This window comes from Nuphar pumila, chromosome 2, assembly GCF_984573655.1.
Source record: "Nuphar pumila chromosome 2, dmNupPumi1.hap1.1, whole genome shotgun sequence".
Lineage (NCBI taxonomy): Eukaryota > Viridiplantae > Streptophyta > Magnoliopsida > Nymphaeales > Nymphaeaceae > Nuphar > Nuphar pumila.
Window position 1 is genome coordinate 115,818,132 of NC_143250.1, and position 17,650 is coordinate 115,835,781.

A 17,650-nucleotide genomic window follows, 5' to 3' on the forward strand; every position below is an offset into this window, starting at 1 on the left:
ACCACTTCCACTACAAGAAAACCTTGATTAGCGATGGAAAAAATCTGTCGCAAATTTACGACGGACTAGCGAGAGAAAACTATATGTCGCTAACCTTTGAAATATTTGCGACATTAGCGACGAAAAACTTTCTGTCATAAAATTCGTCGCTAATTAGCGATGGATTTGTGATAAAAAATATTTGTCACAACAACCGTCGCAATTTAGAGACTAATAAGCGACAAAAATATTTTGTCGCAAAATTCATCGCTAATTAGCGACGAATTTTATGACGGAATGTCCCTCGCTAATTCCGGCGCTAATTTTTTATTAAATTAGGGTGCTAAATTCTCTCTCCCTCTCTCTCGTTACAGAGTTGCTTAGGGCGCTTCGCCTTTCTCCTCCCCCAGGTCAACTCCGTCGTCGTCCGCATCATCTCCGGCGATGATGCCGACCCCTCTATTGGCGGCGACACCAAGCCGGGCGGCATCCTCGCCCACCTCACCTATAGATTTAACAAGATCGAGTGTGGGAGAGAAGAAACAAGGAGAAGGAGGATTTGGGGAAGTGATTAACGGCCTGCGCTGGTTCGCTCTCCATCCGTCGACTTGCTCGTTGACAAGTGCTCCATAGAGATCAACGAGTTGGCGAAGCGGAAAGCGAAAGGCAGCCATGTCACCAACGCCAAGGACACGACCAAGCAACGGTGCAGAATCAAAGCCACTAGTAGTAAAGGCGAAGTCGACGACCGCGTCTGCGATGGAGTTGTCATCTTCATTTGCCTCGTCAACAATCTCAAGAGGCGACAACGAAGTAGATGAAGCCTTCTCCTTTGGGGTTTCAAGATCAATTGGAGAAACCCCCTTTGATTGGGGGAATAGCCAGAACAGGTGGCGCTCGGGTGAGAAAAGGCAGAGGAGAAACCCCCTTCTATTGGGGTTTCCAAAGGAGAGATTTGCAAAGGGTTTTAACCCTCTGCACTCTCTCTGTCCCTTCGATCTTCCTCAGCACCATCACCATAGACCTCGCCATAATGGATCCTGCAGAAGACCCATCATCGCCCCTTCGTCTGTCGTACCCAAATTGCCCATTTTCATCTTTGAAATCATGCTCTCATTCTTGCGCATGTCACACATAATTAGTGTAGTGGGATATCCTCTTGGCTATCAATAGAATTTGTGGAACCTGAATGTTTGAAATGGTAGATAAAAGGATTTTTTGGCCCAAATCAAACTGAGGTGCATACGTTAGTGAGTATGAAATGTGCAAGTTTGGTGACATACTGAACTAAGCTTGAAACTAAAGTAAGATTTTTCATCTTTTCCAAGCACATGCAACAACTCCAGTTGCTTGGGCCCTAGCAACCAGAATGTATTTACGAAAACAAAGTTTTGTTTCTTCCTTTCCTCATAATGTGAAAAGAAAAGGAACATGATTTTAAGTGGTCCATTTTCTTCTTCCAAAAAGGTGGCAGTTGCCCTGTCCTTGTTCCTGTTTTCATTTTTTTGTGTATGTACTATGACATGAAAAAAAAAATCTAAATTTGGTTTCATGGAATTGTGTAAATGTGGTTCAGTCATGGTGGTTGTTTATAGTGCTCGTTGTATTTGGTCTACAGTAGCATGCACCTGCTGGAGGAGGATGAAAAGAAATCCTAAGCAGATTTTATTTTGATAGTGGGAGTTCCAAGTTGCCAGTGGCCCTGCCGCACCCTCCCTCTCTGATGGGTAGTCAGACCCTATTACTGTGTTGCTGGAGCTGACAAAGCTTTTGGTCATGACATTGTTGACTCACATTACAAAGCATGCCTTTATGCTGTAGTCAACATTAGTGGCATCAATGGTGAAGTTATGCCTGGACAAGTCAATCTCTATTTCTACATGATTTATCTAGTTTGCTCTAAAGTTTGTTCCATAACGACTCTTAAATCTCAAATATTTGCTTACTCTATTCCTGCTTCCCTAGTCCTGTTTTTCATTTTTAGATTTGTGCTTTTGTATTAACAATGGGAGTTCCAAGTTGGTTCTGCTGTTGGTATTTCTGCTGGATATGAGCTATGGGTTGCTCGCTACATTCTTGAGGTATCCAGAATTGCTTTTGTGATTAAGTTATGGGTTTTTCATTTTTTTTTTATTTTTGATGTTCATATTTTCTTCTGTAATGTGCTTATGCATGCCCTTTTTCTTTGATAAAACAGTGGATCACAAAAATTGCTGGAGTTGTTCTCTCCTTTGATCTGAAACCTATTTCGGTAATTCAAATATCCCTTGTCTGTTTGCATTGATTGTTTTGTTTTTTTGGTTTGCTATCAAACATACATAGGGTAATCACAAAATGAAATTGTAAAACAGTCTCATATTGGTGTATATATATTTGCATTACTTGTTTCTTTTAAGCATTCTACTGATTGTGTCGATTAATCACAACTTTTGATTTTAGATCTTTCATTTTTGTATTTTCTCTACATTAACTGAAATGTAAAGTTTTTTTGTTTTTTGTTTTTTGATTTTTTGGATTTTGTTGATGTGAAAGAGATAGCATTGTTGTATAAACATTTGCTATTTTAGTTTTCATTCATCAGTAGTTATGTTAAATTTTCTCTTTGATGAAAAACAGGGTGACTGAAATGGTGCTGGTGCTCATACCAACTACAGGTGAGTTTTTTCTCACTCATCATACAAAAGCTACGACTCCATTTTATGCCTAGTCATGAATTCCATCTTATCAATGTTGTGTTTGGTGTCCAAATATTCATAATTGCCAACTATCTAATTCTTGTATTTGGCAACCTTTCTCATTATTGTGCAATACTCTCTTTATATTTTTGCTTGCTTTCACAAGAAAATAAAGTGCTCTCTTTTTTCTCAATATCATTCAAAATGATATGATTATCTGTTTCCTTAGTACAAAATTAATGAGAAGCAATGGTGGAATCGATATCATCAAGGAGGCTATTAGGAAACTAGGCTTGAGACACAAGGAGCACATTAATTTCTACCTATAGTGAGGGTAATGAAAGGCGACTGACAGAGTGCCATGAAACAACAAATATCAACACTTTCTCATGGGTAAGCAACTGAGCTTGTGTGTGTGTGTGTGTGCAATTAAAAAAAGTTAGTTGCTGATTCATTGTCGACTAGAAGCTTTTATTCTTATCTTTGTTTTGTGCCTGCTGATTCATCCACTAATTGAACATTTTCCTCCCTTTTTGTTTCTTTTTCCTTTAATTGTAGGGTGTTGCAAATCGTGGTGCCTCCATCCGTGTTGGCTGTGACACTGAAAAAAGCAGAAAAATGTGAGGTCTTTTGAAGCACACACACACACGCACACACTTTATGGTGTTAGTTAATGTGTCAATAAATATGCTTTGGTTAGAGAGGTGCCTTTGGTTGAAAGCTTATGTTTGCTCTGATTTCAACTCCTTCCACCTTGTGTTAGGTATCTTAGAAAGTTAGGTTTAGCATGCTTGAAGAGGCTAGGAATTTCCGATAGATATTTGTGCAAGTTGTACATGTCAAGCTAAGGGGAAGACTGTCACCATGTGTTGTTCATGGTAGGGCTACTTCTTTGGTAACCTCTTGTGGCCGACAGGCCCACCATCTCACCAAGCATGTGCATCCTCTGTTACTACTTGATGCATTACAGGCCAATTAAGACACTGCTAATGGATGACATGATGATGAATCCAAGAGAATAACAAAGTTTTTCTTAGAAAACTGTGTTTTATTTAATTATTTATGTAGGTTTATTGATCTCAAGTTCTTACAGTTTTAACTAGTGTTGGTAACCTCTTGTGGCCCACAAGCCCACCATCTCACCAAGCATGCATGGTTGTGCAATTTATTTTCTAACATGCATGGTTGGCCAAGGTATTATTTTTCATTTCTTTTTCTTTTTTCTTTATTTTTCTTGAGTCTGTATGGGTTGGTTTCAGAATTAAGAAATGTTAACATGCATACAAACATAATTGTTTTCTCTTTCTTTCAAGATGTAGTTCTGCTCCAAAAGGAACATGGGGGGTCACTTCTTCTCTTAATCTTGTAGTGACTTAGTTTCCATCTTATACACAACTCATCCTTTTGGCAGTCTTGTGTTTAAGTGTTGAGATTCTCCAATAGCTACATTTATTAGTTTGAGTTTGTGCCCAAAATTATAAGCCTTCAAGAAGATGGTGAATGTGATGATCTTTTCTAAAACAAAAACAAAAAAGCTGAAAATTTGTATCATTCCCATGAATTTGAATCTCCTGCCAACACCTGTTTTCTTCTGTATGTGTCTTTAATAATTTGAAACTGTTATCCAAGTTGTACACTTCGCCAATTTGTTGATTTTTTGCATTGGTGACAGATCACTTCAAGGGAAGAGATTGAGTGGAGACATCCCATCTGTGATTGGCTTGATGCAAGATCTTGCTATTCTGTGAGCACCTCTGTCAGAAACTTGTGAAATTTTTACTTACTTGATAAGATAGCATGCAACTCATATAGAGGACAGCCTTCATAGTTTTCAATTAAAGGCATGCAAGATTAAGTTTTCAGTCGTTAAATGTTTACTATTTTAAGTACAAGAAAGTACAACCTCAGATATCAAATGCCATTTTTAGTGAAACTTTGTTGTGTTGAAAGGTTTCCTTCTTTTTTATTTTTATTTTCGTGCCTTGACTATGTGATGGATGACAACCTTGAAATAACTTGCTGTTTTTTTTTTATTTAAGAGACTTGAGCTGCAACCTTTTGACTGGTCCTATACCTCCACTATTTGGAAATTTGACTTAAACAGAGAAACTGTAAGTTGATGTTTCTAATCAGAGTCAGACTTTGTGTCCTATTTTAGATTTATATTGATTATTATTGTCTAGAGGGTAATCAAGGCTACATTCTTTTTCTTTTCATTTTTGCTTTAAAATTTTTTGTTGTCAACAAAGAGGTATTATGTTGAGTGTACCTTAAGAAATTTCATGGAATTGAGAATGAGCTTCTTGGACATTTTGTTTGCCTTTTCTTCATGACAATTCCCATTTTGAAGTGGAGCAACAGGTGAATGGCATATTCTTGAATTTCTTTGGGTTCAATGGGACTACTGGTGTTTGGAGAAGAAAGTCCTTAGAAGAGTCTGAGGACCACCGTAGGGGACTCGTGATGACTTGTGGAGCCTGATTCAAAGTTTTTTTTCTTACAGGAGCGGGCCCGAGGGTTCCCCCCGGTGCGGGTCCCGCTGCACGGTCAGCGGGAGGGGATCCACATTTGATTAAAAAATTCAAGGTGTGTACGCCTCGGCTTGAGGCACGCCTCGCCTCAAGACGTGCGCCTCAAGGCGTATGAGGCACACACCTCGGGGCTCTTTTTTTTTTTTAAATTTTGTGACAGATTAGCGATGGATAATATCCATCGGTAATATTCAACGATGAATTTTGGATGGTTTGCGACAAATTATATTCCATCGCTATTTTAGCGACGGAATATAACCCGCCGCAAATCCAAATAAGTGCTTATTTAGCGACAGACTCACGACAGATCATGTTCGTCGCACATTAGCGACGAAAGTAGCGACAAATAAATTCTGTCACTATTTAGCAACTAGGATTATGCGACAGACACTATCCGTCGCTAAATTGTTTAGCGACGAATAGTGTCTGTCGCTAATACGCATTTTTCTTGTAGTGTTCTAAAGTCGCTACTATAATGACAATCACTTCTAAAGTTGCCACTATTGTCAGCAATATCAACCACTTATAAAGTCGTCATGATTACTTAGGAAGTCATTGTTAATTGGGGTCACTACTGTTGGTTGAAAATCAATATATGTCATTGGAGAAGTGGCTGCTAATAGTGCTACCAATAGCAACAACCCAATTTTATGGCTATTGAAGAGCAACAAAAGCCAAGTATATGTAGCAAAAAATGTCATTGCTATTAACTCAATAGCAGTGGCATTTTCAGTAATATCAGCCACACATGTCACTGCTAAAGCCCTTTATCCTTGTAGTAAATGCATTTCAAGGATGACATTTATACCATGGATAGGTAAGACGTCTGTGTTCACCATAAATTTAGGTCTTAGGAGTTGTAAACACACATCAGAGTAGACTTCTAAAAGGTGTGGTTAGTCCCATTGCCAACCATTACATCAAAGGTAGGGTGCTCATTGAATTTGCACATGATTTTTTGAATTATGCTCACATATGAAATTGTGTATTATCAGTGTTGATGAGAACATTTACCTCCCGCCAGTTGAGGTTATTGTGGATCCTCATGGAGTTGGGCATAAAGATGTCTAAGAGTGCATGGTAAAAGATGTCATGGTTATGCTCCTCCTCGCTATCTACCTCATCCAGTGGTTGGTCGTCTCACAACACGTCATCTTCAGAATCCTATTGTACCACTTAAAAAATATGGTAACACTTGCACGCATGACCTTTGAACCACTTCTTGTTGCAGTTGAAGCACAACCCTTTGATGTGTTCTTCATGTCGAGATTGGGAGATTAGCTCCACTTTAGGAGCTGACACTACCTTTTGGATGAGCTGGGCTTGGTTTGGCCTTTCGAGGAATAACTGCGACTATCGATAGGCCAGTTTGGCCTTCATATGTTTTAGAGTCTCTTTTGCTTCTCGTAATGAAGCTTGGCTACCCAATAAGCCTCCTCTAGACTCCTCACATCTACAACTAAGACGTCGATACAAAGATCCTCTCGTAGTCCACCGATATAGGACCCAAGCAAGGTCTCTTCATCGACTTGGGGCAAAATAATGCATAGATTTTCAAATTTCACTTGGTAGTCATCTAAATTGGCCCGTTGAGATTTTTGAATTCCACGTTGTGGTTCACCAATACCGTGGGCCTAAACCTCTCAATGACTTGGTCAACAAACTCTACCCAAAAGGGCTTTCTGTGTACAAGATCCAATCACTCATACTATTGAAGAGCGCCACTCAGGCGATCTCTTTGGCAACACGTGTTTTGGGGATATGTTGTGACAAGTGAAAAGGTGTTTGAGTTTGAAAACCTACTTTCTCACATTCTCACATGAAAATAGCTACTTTGAAGCGAGGTTTTTTACTCATACCTTACATGAAGTTGTGGGGCAACTCCTCGAGAATTGAGTCATTTATTCCTTTTATGAGTCCATTGCCAAATACGAAGCCTTGAGGCCCTGACTACCTTGGTATGTTGAGTGTAAGGGATTCAATTTCAAATTTTATCTTCTAAACACTTCAAAAAAACATTACTACATATATTTTCACTAAATCTAGACGTGTGGATGTAATTATCATTTTTTATTTACTGTAAAATATACTTTACACTAAATCAATTTAACAAAAAAAAAACATGGCCTTTTTTAATCATTAAGTTTTAGTGTGATATTAGCGAGTAAATTAGATCACCTCACAAACGCTTGTAATTATGAAATGTATATAATCTAAAGCATGTTTCTTACTAAGTAAATCATACAAAAATTAAATTTTAAGTTTAAACTAAGCAAACACTTACGCATAGGCCTTTTGAAGCCATTTAAGACAATTTACTAGATAAGACTATTTAGGATCTACATGCTACTCTCTCTATCGCTCTTGTTATATATATATATATATATATATATATATATATATATATATATATATATATATATATATATATATATATATATATATATATATATTCACGTGTGAAGAAAAGCCAATAGCATGGTTTCATGCAGTTGATCTATCAGCTGAAGGTACAAAATCAATTCAAGAATCCTTACCTTTAATTAAAAGTTTTTTGTTTTTGATTGGCTACCGTAAAGTTGTATGAACACGCGACCATCAACAATGAGAAAGCAGGTTTTAGCCTTTTAAAAACCAAGTATATAACAATGTAGAAACTGCTTGTGTAAACTTGTTTTCGAACCAAATTCATAATTATACATAAACATGCATACCACAGCAGCAACAAGCTCCCAATCACACCTTTCTTATGCTAATCTTGCACAATGGTGTGTACCTGTGTTGTCAGTATTGATGCGAATAAGCCTGAAATTGGCTTATTTGTATCTTATTGGCCCAAAATCAATTTGATAATGGCTAATTTTATTTAAAATTTTTAATAATCTCTCTTTTTTAAAAAAAATTGAATGACCTTTTGCATTAAAAAACTAAAAAAGGGTAAACCGGTCGTGTTTGGTTCGGACCCAAGTGGAACCAGACCTGGCCCCGATTTTTGGGTATGGTATCAGGTCTGAACCCGGTACCAATTGGACCTACCATAAGAGAAACCATACCCAAACACCATAAGAACTACATGAACCAGGCTCGGGCTATACCAGGTAAAATAATATTTTTTATTATTTTTACATTGAAAAACTGCAGTTCTTAATCGAAACTCGGGTCTGGTATGAAATTTCACAAATTATACTTGGGTTCATGTACTAATAGGACCTTCGAGTCTGGACCCAGGTCTTAATCGGATCTTCTTATTTATCACCATACCCAGACACTACAGGGTTTGGTACACCCCAACGTCCAATCGGGCGGAGATGATCCAAACCGATACATCATTGGTGTGCACTGTTGCCAAAGGAGGTGCACTCAGATTCATGGTGCTCTGTTGCACACATTCCTTTATAGTATACACCTTTTCCACATGATGGTATGCAACAACTTTAGCCATAAAATTAACCTGAATTTGATAGGTGTGTGTGACTCATCCAAAAGCAAGCTGCCATTCTAACTTGGTGTCTGATAAGACATCAATTGTCTATCAAAATACAACCTTCCAATGTTTGGCAAAAGGCAATTTCCCCCTTCATAAAGTTTTATCAAACATAGTGCGTCCTTTGCAATTATATCATTCAAATAGATCCAAAAACATCATAGAAGAAAGGAGTATATCACTAAGCAAAGGATGGTAGGAGCTTATTACATGAAAGAACCATTATTTTGTGTCTATTTCTGTCTCACTGTCTTTTTCTATTTCTATGTATGCAAGTTTCCTCTCCTTTATCTTCATAGATTGGTTGTTTTGAGCCATGGTTTGGCTCAATGTTGTCAGTATCGTATCGGCAGAAAATCGATAAATATACCAACCTGAATCGGCTAATGTTTAATAAATATAAAAAAATTGCTTAAAATTATTTTTGTAATATTATTTTAATGATTTTAACACGTGTCACGTTTTAATTGACACATAATATTTTTAATTATTTTGTCATCGGCCAATTCAGTAGATTAGTTGGCCAAACGATTCGATAGCCGATACGATTTTGACAACATTGGTTTGGCTTTCTCTCTCTCTCTTGTGACAAACATCCATGTACTACTTATGTGCAAATATGAGGCAAAAAAGGCAGAGAAAGTAAAGGTGAAAGGACAAGTTTTTGGGCACCAAGATAGAAAAATGGAAAGTAGTGAAGAAAAAAATTTCAGGCATCCTACCGGCATCTTACGTTAAATTACAGAAAGCGGCTTAATTTATTAGATGTTTACAAAAAAAGAGCCCAAACTTCTTGGTTGTGGTGTTGTTTTGACTTCCCTTTTATTCTCAACTTTGTTTCAAAGAGAGGAGTGCAAAATGTATTGGACCTAGGCTAGATAGTGCCAGATCCGAAGCTGAATCAGAAATACAAACAGCGTAAAGGAATCTGAGACCGGATCTGAATAATCTCCCAATAGGAAGGTCGAATCTGGATTCGACATACATGTAGCAATACTGGATCTGGTAAAGAAAGGTTTGAAATTGCAACCTCTGACATAAAATACTGATCCAAATCCCAAGATAATTTGAGTAGCAGATCCCAATCAGATCTGAATGCACATTCATATCTTATTTCAAAGATTCAAATCCAACACTAACATGTCAGACTTGGATCAGATATCCAACTATATGGGATACGGACCGGTCCTAACATCACTCACTTGAACTATGTTGGTCCAATAGAACAATTAAATTGCCTTCCATACTTAATTCTTTAAAGGGTTGTTTGATGGCGTGAAAACAGAACTGTGTAATACAGTCTTGTCTGAACACTGGGCGGAGATGTCCTAAACAAGTCGAGTTTTGGTCTTGGATATTCTGCTTATCTTTTTTTGGTTTTTGTCCCATGTGTTCAAGACATCATTGCCCCAGGCAAAAGGGTGGAACACCGTGGGACACCTAAAAGATGTCCTGCTGAACGTGTGGGACACCCTAACAGAACATGAGATGAGTTGGTGCACTAGCTAAAGACAGAAAAACAATTTGAAGTACGCATTTGAGCTGCATTAAAGAAAAAAGTAAATGATTAATTGCCATTAAATAAACAGCTGAGCAGCTTGCTGGCTCAGAAGATAAACGGTTCGGATGTGGATTTAATCGATCCGATCCGATCCAATTTGGTACAGCCCATTTGGGTGTGAACCGTGTGGTTTGTAATAGGCAAGGAGATTTCTTGAAGCATGCGTTTCACTATTATGTGATGTAAAGACGCAAACATTTAAATGCAACTCAGTTTCAGACTTTATTGAATTTGGATTTTAACACCTTCATGCCAATCCAAACTATTTGCATAATTGGACTTGAAAGAAGATTGTAAGTCCATTTATCGGGTTTCACTCGCTCCGATATCCAATCCAAACTCCAGTCGAGTCAACCACTAGGCGAGCAGCAAGGTCTGGTTTGAGAACAATGGCCACTCATGCACCAACTCGCTCTACCAGAAAGACTAGGTCGAGTCAACTAGAGCACCAAGAGCGATCAAGTTTATTCGGATCTGGTAGACACACTGGATCTTTGGTGATTCTTCATTCGGTATTGTTAGAAAAATAACTGACAAAGCTTACATGGTGATATCCACATCAGCTTCGCATTCTTAGATCCGCCAATTGTGGAATCCATACGTTACATCCACTGAGTTGGATCTAGTTCCCATGTTAGCTGGCTAGACAGATCCATCCGCTTGGATTGGATCTAGTTCCCTTGCGTTAGCTGGCAAGACAGATCCAACCAGACCTATACTCAGGTCTGGATAACAGATTTCCAATCTGGATACATATCCAGGGCCCCCTTCAGTAGGTGCGCAAATGGATTGGATTTAATCAGACATTCAATACGAATCTGACAATTTATTTATGGACACAGATCCTTACAGAAGATCAGAATGTGCAATCAGGTAAAATTTGGATTTGCTTAATCAGATCGTTTTCAGATACGGATCAGAGTCAGGTTAGTAAAGGCTTGTTTTCGGCCTTGTTTTACTGGATTCAGAATTGTCATATACATTTCAAATCTTGGATATGGATCCTAACCATAGTTCACGGGATTGCATTCGGATCGAGATTCAGATTTGGAACTACTACATAGCATTTTGATTTGGACCAAACACAACCGTGGACCTCTCTGATTGTAATCTTACATGGGAGCACTAGCCGATTCGGATAATGGACCAATTCATGCCCCGAGAAACAAACACATCATATTCGCCGTTCATCGATCTGCCGTTGTGCCGGCAAAGAAACGGTTTCTCACTGGGACACAGTCCCAATACCGGAACGGCAAACCACCTGTAAGACGGAAGGTGGTATTCCGGCTGTTGTATCTAGATGATAATAAAGTAAACACAAGAAGGTCTTCTTTGGAATTTGAATAATATCACTTTTGACACTGATAATGGATTGAATGAAAAAAAAAAAGAAATAGAGAAATAGGAAAAGCAAGGGCAACGCATCGAATCTTGGTCCGAATGTTACAGAAAACGCCACCTAATAATTTAAAAAAAAAAGAAAGAGAGAAAAAAAAAAAGATAACGCACACTAAATCCCACCCTTCCCCCCCGTAGCGTATTTTTAGAATTTTTTTTTTAGTAGCTTTTTTTTCTTTCACAAAAAATGGTAAGGCATGATTGCTTGTAGGCGTTTCCCCCTCGGAAGGTTTTCAATAAATCGCAATAATTAATTGCCAACACATGACACAAAAGGGACAAAGATTACTCAACGATTTTAAGGGCATTGTGGTAAAACTCACGATTGTCGGAACATTGTGTCGTACCGTTACGTGTCGTGTCATGTCTTCTGGTAATAAAAAGAATAAAAAACACAAAGGTGAGAAAAAGAGCGGGGTTGCCTAGACGGCGAAGCGGTGGCGTGAACGCAAAACTGTGGTGAGAGTTAGGGGCAGACTGGGTAGGGGGCCTCCTGCTACTGGCCAGCTTCTGTTTTTCTCTTTTACCTCTCTCTCTCTCTCTCTCTCTCTCTCTACAGAAGCTACTCATTTAAAAGAAATAATTGACGACCCGATAAATTAATTTCTGGGGGTGGGTTTTCTAAAGGAAAGGAGCCGGTAACACCAATCTGAGATAGATAGATGTATATATATAGAGAGAGTCTTTCAGGGATGTCTTCTTCTTGCTGCTGATCTCTCTCTCTCTCTCTCTCTCTCTCTCTCTCTCTAAGAGAGGGGCGTGGGCACACCCCATGAATGCGGCGAGGAGATGAAGGGGGAAGAGGGGGACGAGCTGGAGGAGGTCGTGGTTTCGAACTCGGAGCCATCCACGCGCCGGCCGCAGACAGCCAAAAGGGTCACCCCAACCACATTCCTCTTCCCCCTTCCCACCACTAGCACCAGCGTCGACCCCACCGTACGGCCTCAAGTTGTGGAGAGGGTGCTGCCGAACGGCGACATCTACTCCGGCGAGTCCGCCGGAAACCTGCCGCACGGCGTCGGGAAGTACCTCTGGTCCGACGGGTGCATGTACGAGGGGGAGTGGTGGGGCGGGAAGACCTCCGGCAAGGGAAAGTTCTCGTGGCCGTCCGGCGCCACCTACGAGGGCGAGTTCAAGTCCGGCTTCATGGACGGTTCCGGAACATTCACAGGCACTGGCGGCGACACCTACCGGGGAATGTGGGCGGCGAACCAGAAGCACGGCTTTGGACGGAAGACCTACGCCAACGGCGACACCTACGAGGGCGGCTGGAAGAGGAACTTGCAGGAGGGGCAGGGGAGGTACGTCTGGAAGAACGGCACCGAGTACGACGGGGAGTGGCGCTCCGGCGTCATTTGGGGCAAGGGGTTCCTTGCCTGGGTGGACGGGAGCCGGTACGAGGGGCAGTGGGAGAATGGCGTCCCGATGGGCGAGGGGTTGTTCAAGTGGTCGGATGGAAGCTTCTTGCACAGCCGAAATTCGAGCTCCGGGTTCGCAGAATGCCGGAATCTCGGCGGAGGAGGCGAGGGAGGTCGGGAAGGAGGAATGGGTACGACGAGGAAGAGGTCGTCGGCAGACGGGAGGTTCAGCCGGAACTTCGATCGGATTTGTATATGGGAGTCGGATGGGGAAGCCGGCGATATTACGTGCGATATCGTCGACGGGAACTCGGTGTTTTGGAAAGGGGAAGAAGGTGGCCTGGGGTACCTCAGGCGTGGTACGCCGGGGAGGTTCTCCTGCGAGGCGAAGAAACAGGGGCATGCCATATCGAAGGGGCATAAGAACTACGAGTTGATGCTGAATCTGCAATTGGGGATAAGGTAATCGGTTTCTCTTCCTCCTTTCTCTTTTGGGGAATTCCATTTTGGTGACTTTTTTTGGATTTGCTTTTGTGTTTTTTTCGCGTTTCCTAGCTTGTATTCAGATGGGTGTGTTTTGCTTTTCCTAAACAAAGTTTGGGCGTTTCTTTATTTTATGCAATGGTGGAAATGTTTCTCTCTTTTTCATGAAGGTATTTGATTCAATTTTTTCTTCCTTCCTCTATACAGATTTGAATGGCAATTTCGGGTTTTATTTGGTTTATTTTGCGAAATATTTTGCGGTTTGCCTTCAGTCGTCTCCAGCATTCGTTTACACATACAATGGGTATCTTTTCACAAATACAAATGGCGATTTGGGGGTTATATCCTTCTCTTTTTTTGTGGCTACCGTTTTTTTTTTCGTCTATTTCTTTGAAGGTTCATGATTTCCTTCAGTATTCTAATGGTGATTTTGGGTTTTGTTAGTTGCTTTAGGTTACGGTTTCTTCGTATGTATAATGTTGGTCCTTTTTCCTTTTCCCTTGGTTGTCTTATTTTTTATTAGGATAATGGTGAGTGGTGGCTTTGTTGGTGAGGTGACTGGTCCATCTTCTCAAAAAATTGATTTTTTATGATTTTCATTGTTTTTCTTAATATAGGTATTCGGTAGGGAAATCCTCAGCATCGTTGATGCAGGATCTGAAGCCGGCGGATTTTGATCCGAAGGAGAGGGTTTGGATCAGGTTTCCGCCAGAGGGATCAAAGATCACTCCTCCACATCAGTCCGTGGAGTTTAGGTGGAAGGATTACTGCCCCGCTGTTTTCAGGTCTGCAATTTTTATCTCTGTAATATCCAGGTTGCTTTTCATTGTTTGTTGATTTTCCAAAATTTGCTTCCTTTCGGATTTTCCGTTCTTTCATTTCGAAAATCTCGGGATGATGGCTGTTTTGGCCATCAGCGTTTAGCTTTTGATTGAGATTCGATATGTTTTACTATAATCTTCAAAGACGTGGACATCGAGAAAATGATGGGGGGCTGAAACCTTCGTTTGTGGTGTTGATGGTTGAAACTTTGATCCTTTGTCGCTTGGAGTGACCTTTTCTGCCTCTTGAGCGACAAACTCTCCACTGTTTGAGGATTTTCATTTGTTTTGTTTTTTGGAATTTCCGTTCTTAGTGGGGCATGAAGTGTGACTTCCAACATTTGGAGGGTGTTTTGTGATGATTTGCTGGGGTTGAGCATTTGGGCGGTTATTCTTCTTCGAGTCATTCATATGATCCCGTTTGCTATAAAGAATTTATACCTTTAGGTGACAATGCTCATTAGTTGAATGGTCTATCATTGACAATCTGGTGATCTTTTTGCTTTCCTTTTCTATCACGGTTGTTGCCCATCAATAATAGTTTTGTTAATTTTAGTACTGTTCTGTGTCATTAGACACCTGCGGCACCTCTTCAAGATTGACCCAGCTGATTACATGATATCAATCTGTGGAAATGATGCTCTCAGGGAGCTGTCTTCTCCTGGTAAAAGTGGCAGTTTTTTCTACCTTACCCACGATGACCGTTTTATGATAAAGACTGTGAAAAAATCAGAAGTAAAGGTAAGCTTTCTGTGCAAGTAACCACTTCCTCTAAATTCTGGTGTTCTTTGAATTGATGTTATACAAAATGTACATAATTCATGTTTGTGTTTTTTTTCTCCTTTAATGTATTCCCAGGTTCTACTTCGGATGCTTCCAAGCTATTACTACCACATTCGTAAATATGAGAACTCCCTTGTGACCAAGTTTTATGGTGTTCATTGTGTGAAGTCTGCTGGTGGTCCCAAGGTGAACGTCCATGAAAGTTACTGAGATTTTGGAATCAATGCTGAAAATTGCATTGAACTAGTTTTGTAATTGAATGGTTATTATGATTTGAATCAGGTGAGATTCATTGTGATGGGCAATTTGTTCTGCTCAGAGCATCGAATACACAGGAGGTTTGATCTCAAAGGTTCCTCACATGGACGTTCTATCGACAAGGCTGAGGGAGAGATTGATGAAACTACCACCCTCAAAGACCTTGATCTCAATTTTGTATTCCGCCTTGAAAGATCTTGGTTCCTGGAGCTGCTTAGGTACTTTCTCATTTTTGTGAATATTTTTTCTCTTCCAAGAGTCAAGTTGACTTGCACCTCTGTTGTCTGATGCCTCGTTTTATGTTGCCATCTTCAGGCAAATCGACAGAGACTGTCAATTCTTGGAAGCGGAACGGATCATGGATTACAGTCTTTTGGTTGGCCTTCATTTTTGTGACCCTTTTAGAGACAAAATTGGCCTGGATTCGTCTAGTTCACCTTGTAAGTTTATTCCATCCATGTACTGAGTTTGGAATGATATTCAATCAATTAAAAAACACTTTCTTGTTCAATCTATGATTTGATGAGTAACTCACTAATTTTTTGTGCAGGCAAAGGAAGAACAGATCATGCTGGTTTTCACCAGGACAAAGATCGACCTCTTGCTGCTTGGTATGTCATCTCTTGTTTCTTCATATTTTTGGTTTTTGGTGTTAATTTACACAACCTCATGAGACTACTGAACTTCTCCTTCCTGCATCAGACAATTCATGAATCTCTTTTTTTTTAAAAGCATATACAGTCATCTAATTTTTTTGTGAAAATGGCATGATTTCTTGCCTGTATTGAGATTAACTATTAGAATTGCTAGGAGATTTTTGTGCCTGACCTTCCTGATCTGCATTCCCTCCCTATTCCATTGTTAATTGGCAATATGTGAAATATTTTGTCATATATGGCAGCCTATCCTAGATAACATCTCTAGTTTATTTTGTATTTTCACTGTTAAAAGAGCACCAATCTTTCACCTGTCAAAAACAGAAGGGGATTTTGTTTCGTTTGTTGCAGTTTGAAATTTCTGTTGATTTCTTTAACATGAGTCTAGAATAACTTGGACATGTTTTCTCTGCAGCAAACCGTTGGTACGACTTGGTGCAAACATGCCTGCTAGGGTCGAGCAAGTAGTTCGGAGAAGTGATTTTGAGTACATTCTGTCAAATGGTGGCGGATCGCCAGCAGGTGAGGTGTATGATGTAATCCTCTACTTTGGGATAATTGACATACTTCAAGACTACGATATCAGCAAGAAGCTGGAACATGCCTACAAGTCTTTCCATGTAGATCCGATATCAATATCGGCCGTGGATCCGAAACTATACTCGAAGAGATTCAGGGATTTCATTAGCAGGATCTTCATGGAGGACTACTGATCTTAAATCATGGCGCAGTCTGACCACGGGAGCCACAAACTTCAACTGAAGGCCACAGTGCGGGCTGGCGGAGCGAAGGGGTTCAGAGGAACAGTGTGAGATCGATTGTGTAAGGGAAGGAACGTGATTGTAACCTTCTCGGTTGCATTAAGCAGGCCCGTTGCCTCTTGGTTATGGAATGTCAGCTTTTGTGAGTGATAAAACAAATGAGATGTGCGTGTTTGGATGATACACTGGCTGAATTTTGAAGACAGCCATGGTGAAGCATTTGGAAAATTTGTACATGTAGACGGTGGAATTGGGATTTATTGTCTCTTTTTTTTTTTACTCTTTTCTTGGTACCCAAATTGAGTTTTGGGTAGAAATTCAAATAATTGTACAGTTAGAGAGAAGAAAACAGCAAGATTGAAAGGAATTCAATGTTGGAAGAAAGAAAAGATAGGGAAGTCTTATCTGTTGTGTGATTATTTTTGTGGCTTTTCCTTGGTTGGTGGGGGCTGTGTTAAATTTTGCTTTTACAGTGCCTTACTGCAAAGTTGGCGAGGAATGGGAGAAAAGGGCAAGGGCAATGAAGCATCAAAAGGAGAGAAAAAAAAGCAGCACACTGACTCAGAGAGAGATGCAAATATCTACCCTCTTCATTCCTACTCTTTTTTTCCTCTTTTTTTTAAAAAATTTTTTGGTTCTTCTCTACCGGTCTATGCCCTTTTGCTCTTTTGACCTTTTACCCTTGAGAAAAAAATCAGACGGGTTTGTCATTTGACATGGACGTGTCACTATTTGACTGGTCAGCACCTCTCTGGAATTTTAAGATTCAGGCTGATGACAGATTAAAAAAACAAAAAAGAGAGGAAAAGGAATAATAACGGTAACCAAAACCAACGTGGCATACTTGGGAGTTGGGACACTCTTTTCCCTCTTCCCTCCCTCCCTGTAAGAGGGACCCT

At 40.0% G+C, this 17,650-nt stretch overlaps 1 protein-coding gene and 1 pseudogene across 2 annotated transcripts; both read left to right on the forward strand.

Annotated features, from left to right (window-relative positions):
- The first annotated feature begins 651 nt into the window (after window positions 1-651).
- Window positions 652-6,256, forward strand: LOC149846847 (glutamine synthetase nodule isozyme-like; annotated as a pseudogene).
- Window positions 6,257-12,041: 5,785 nt separating this feature from the next.
- Window positions 12,042-17,167, forward strand: LOC149846848 (phosphatidylinositol 4-phosphate 5-kinase 2-like). 2 transcript variants are annotated; one of them, XM_089996608.1, is made up of 8 exons: window positions 12,042-13,451; window positions 14,090-14,257; window positions 14,869-15,034; window positions 15,152-15,262; window positions 15,359-15,552; window positions 15,650-15,774; window positions 15,885-15,945; window positions 16,406-17,167. In XM_089996608.1, the coding sequence occupies exons 1-8, from the start codon at window positions 12,421-12,423 to the stop codon at window positions 16,701-16,703; spliced, it is 2,154 nt and encodes a 717-aa protein (XP_089852734.1). In that variant the 5' UTR covers window positions 12,042-12,420; the 3' UTR covers window positions 16,704-17,167. The 2 variants fall into 2 exon arrangements, with proteins under 2 accessions (XP_089852734.1, XP_089852735.1); XM_089996609.1 differs by lacking the exon at window positions 14,090-14,257 and having other exon boundaries at window positions 12,343-13,451.
- Window positions 17,168-17,650: the final 483 nt, after the last annotated feature.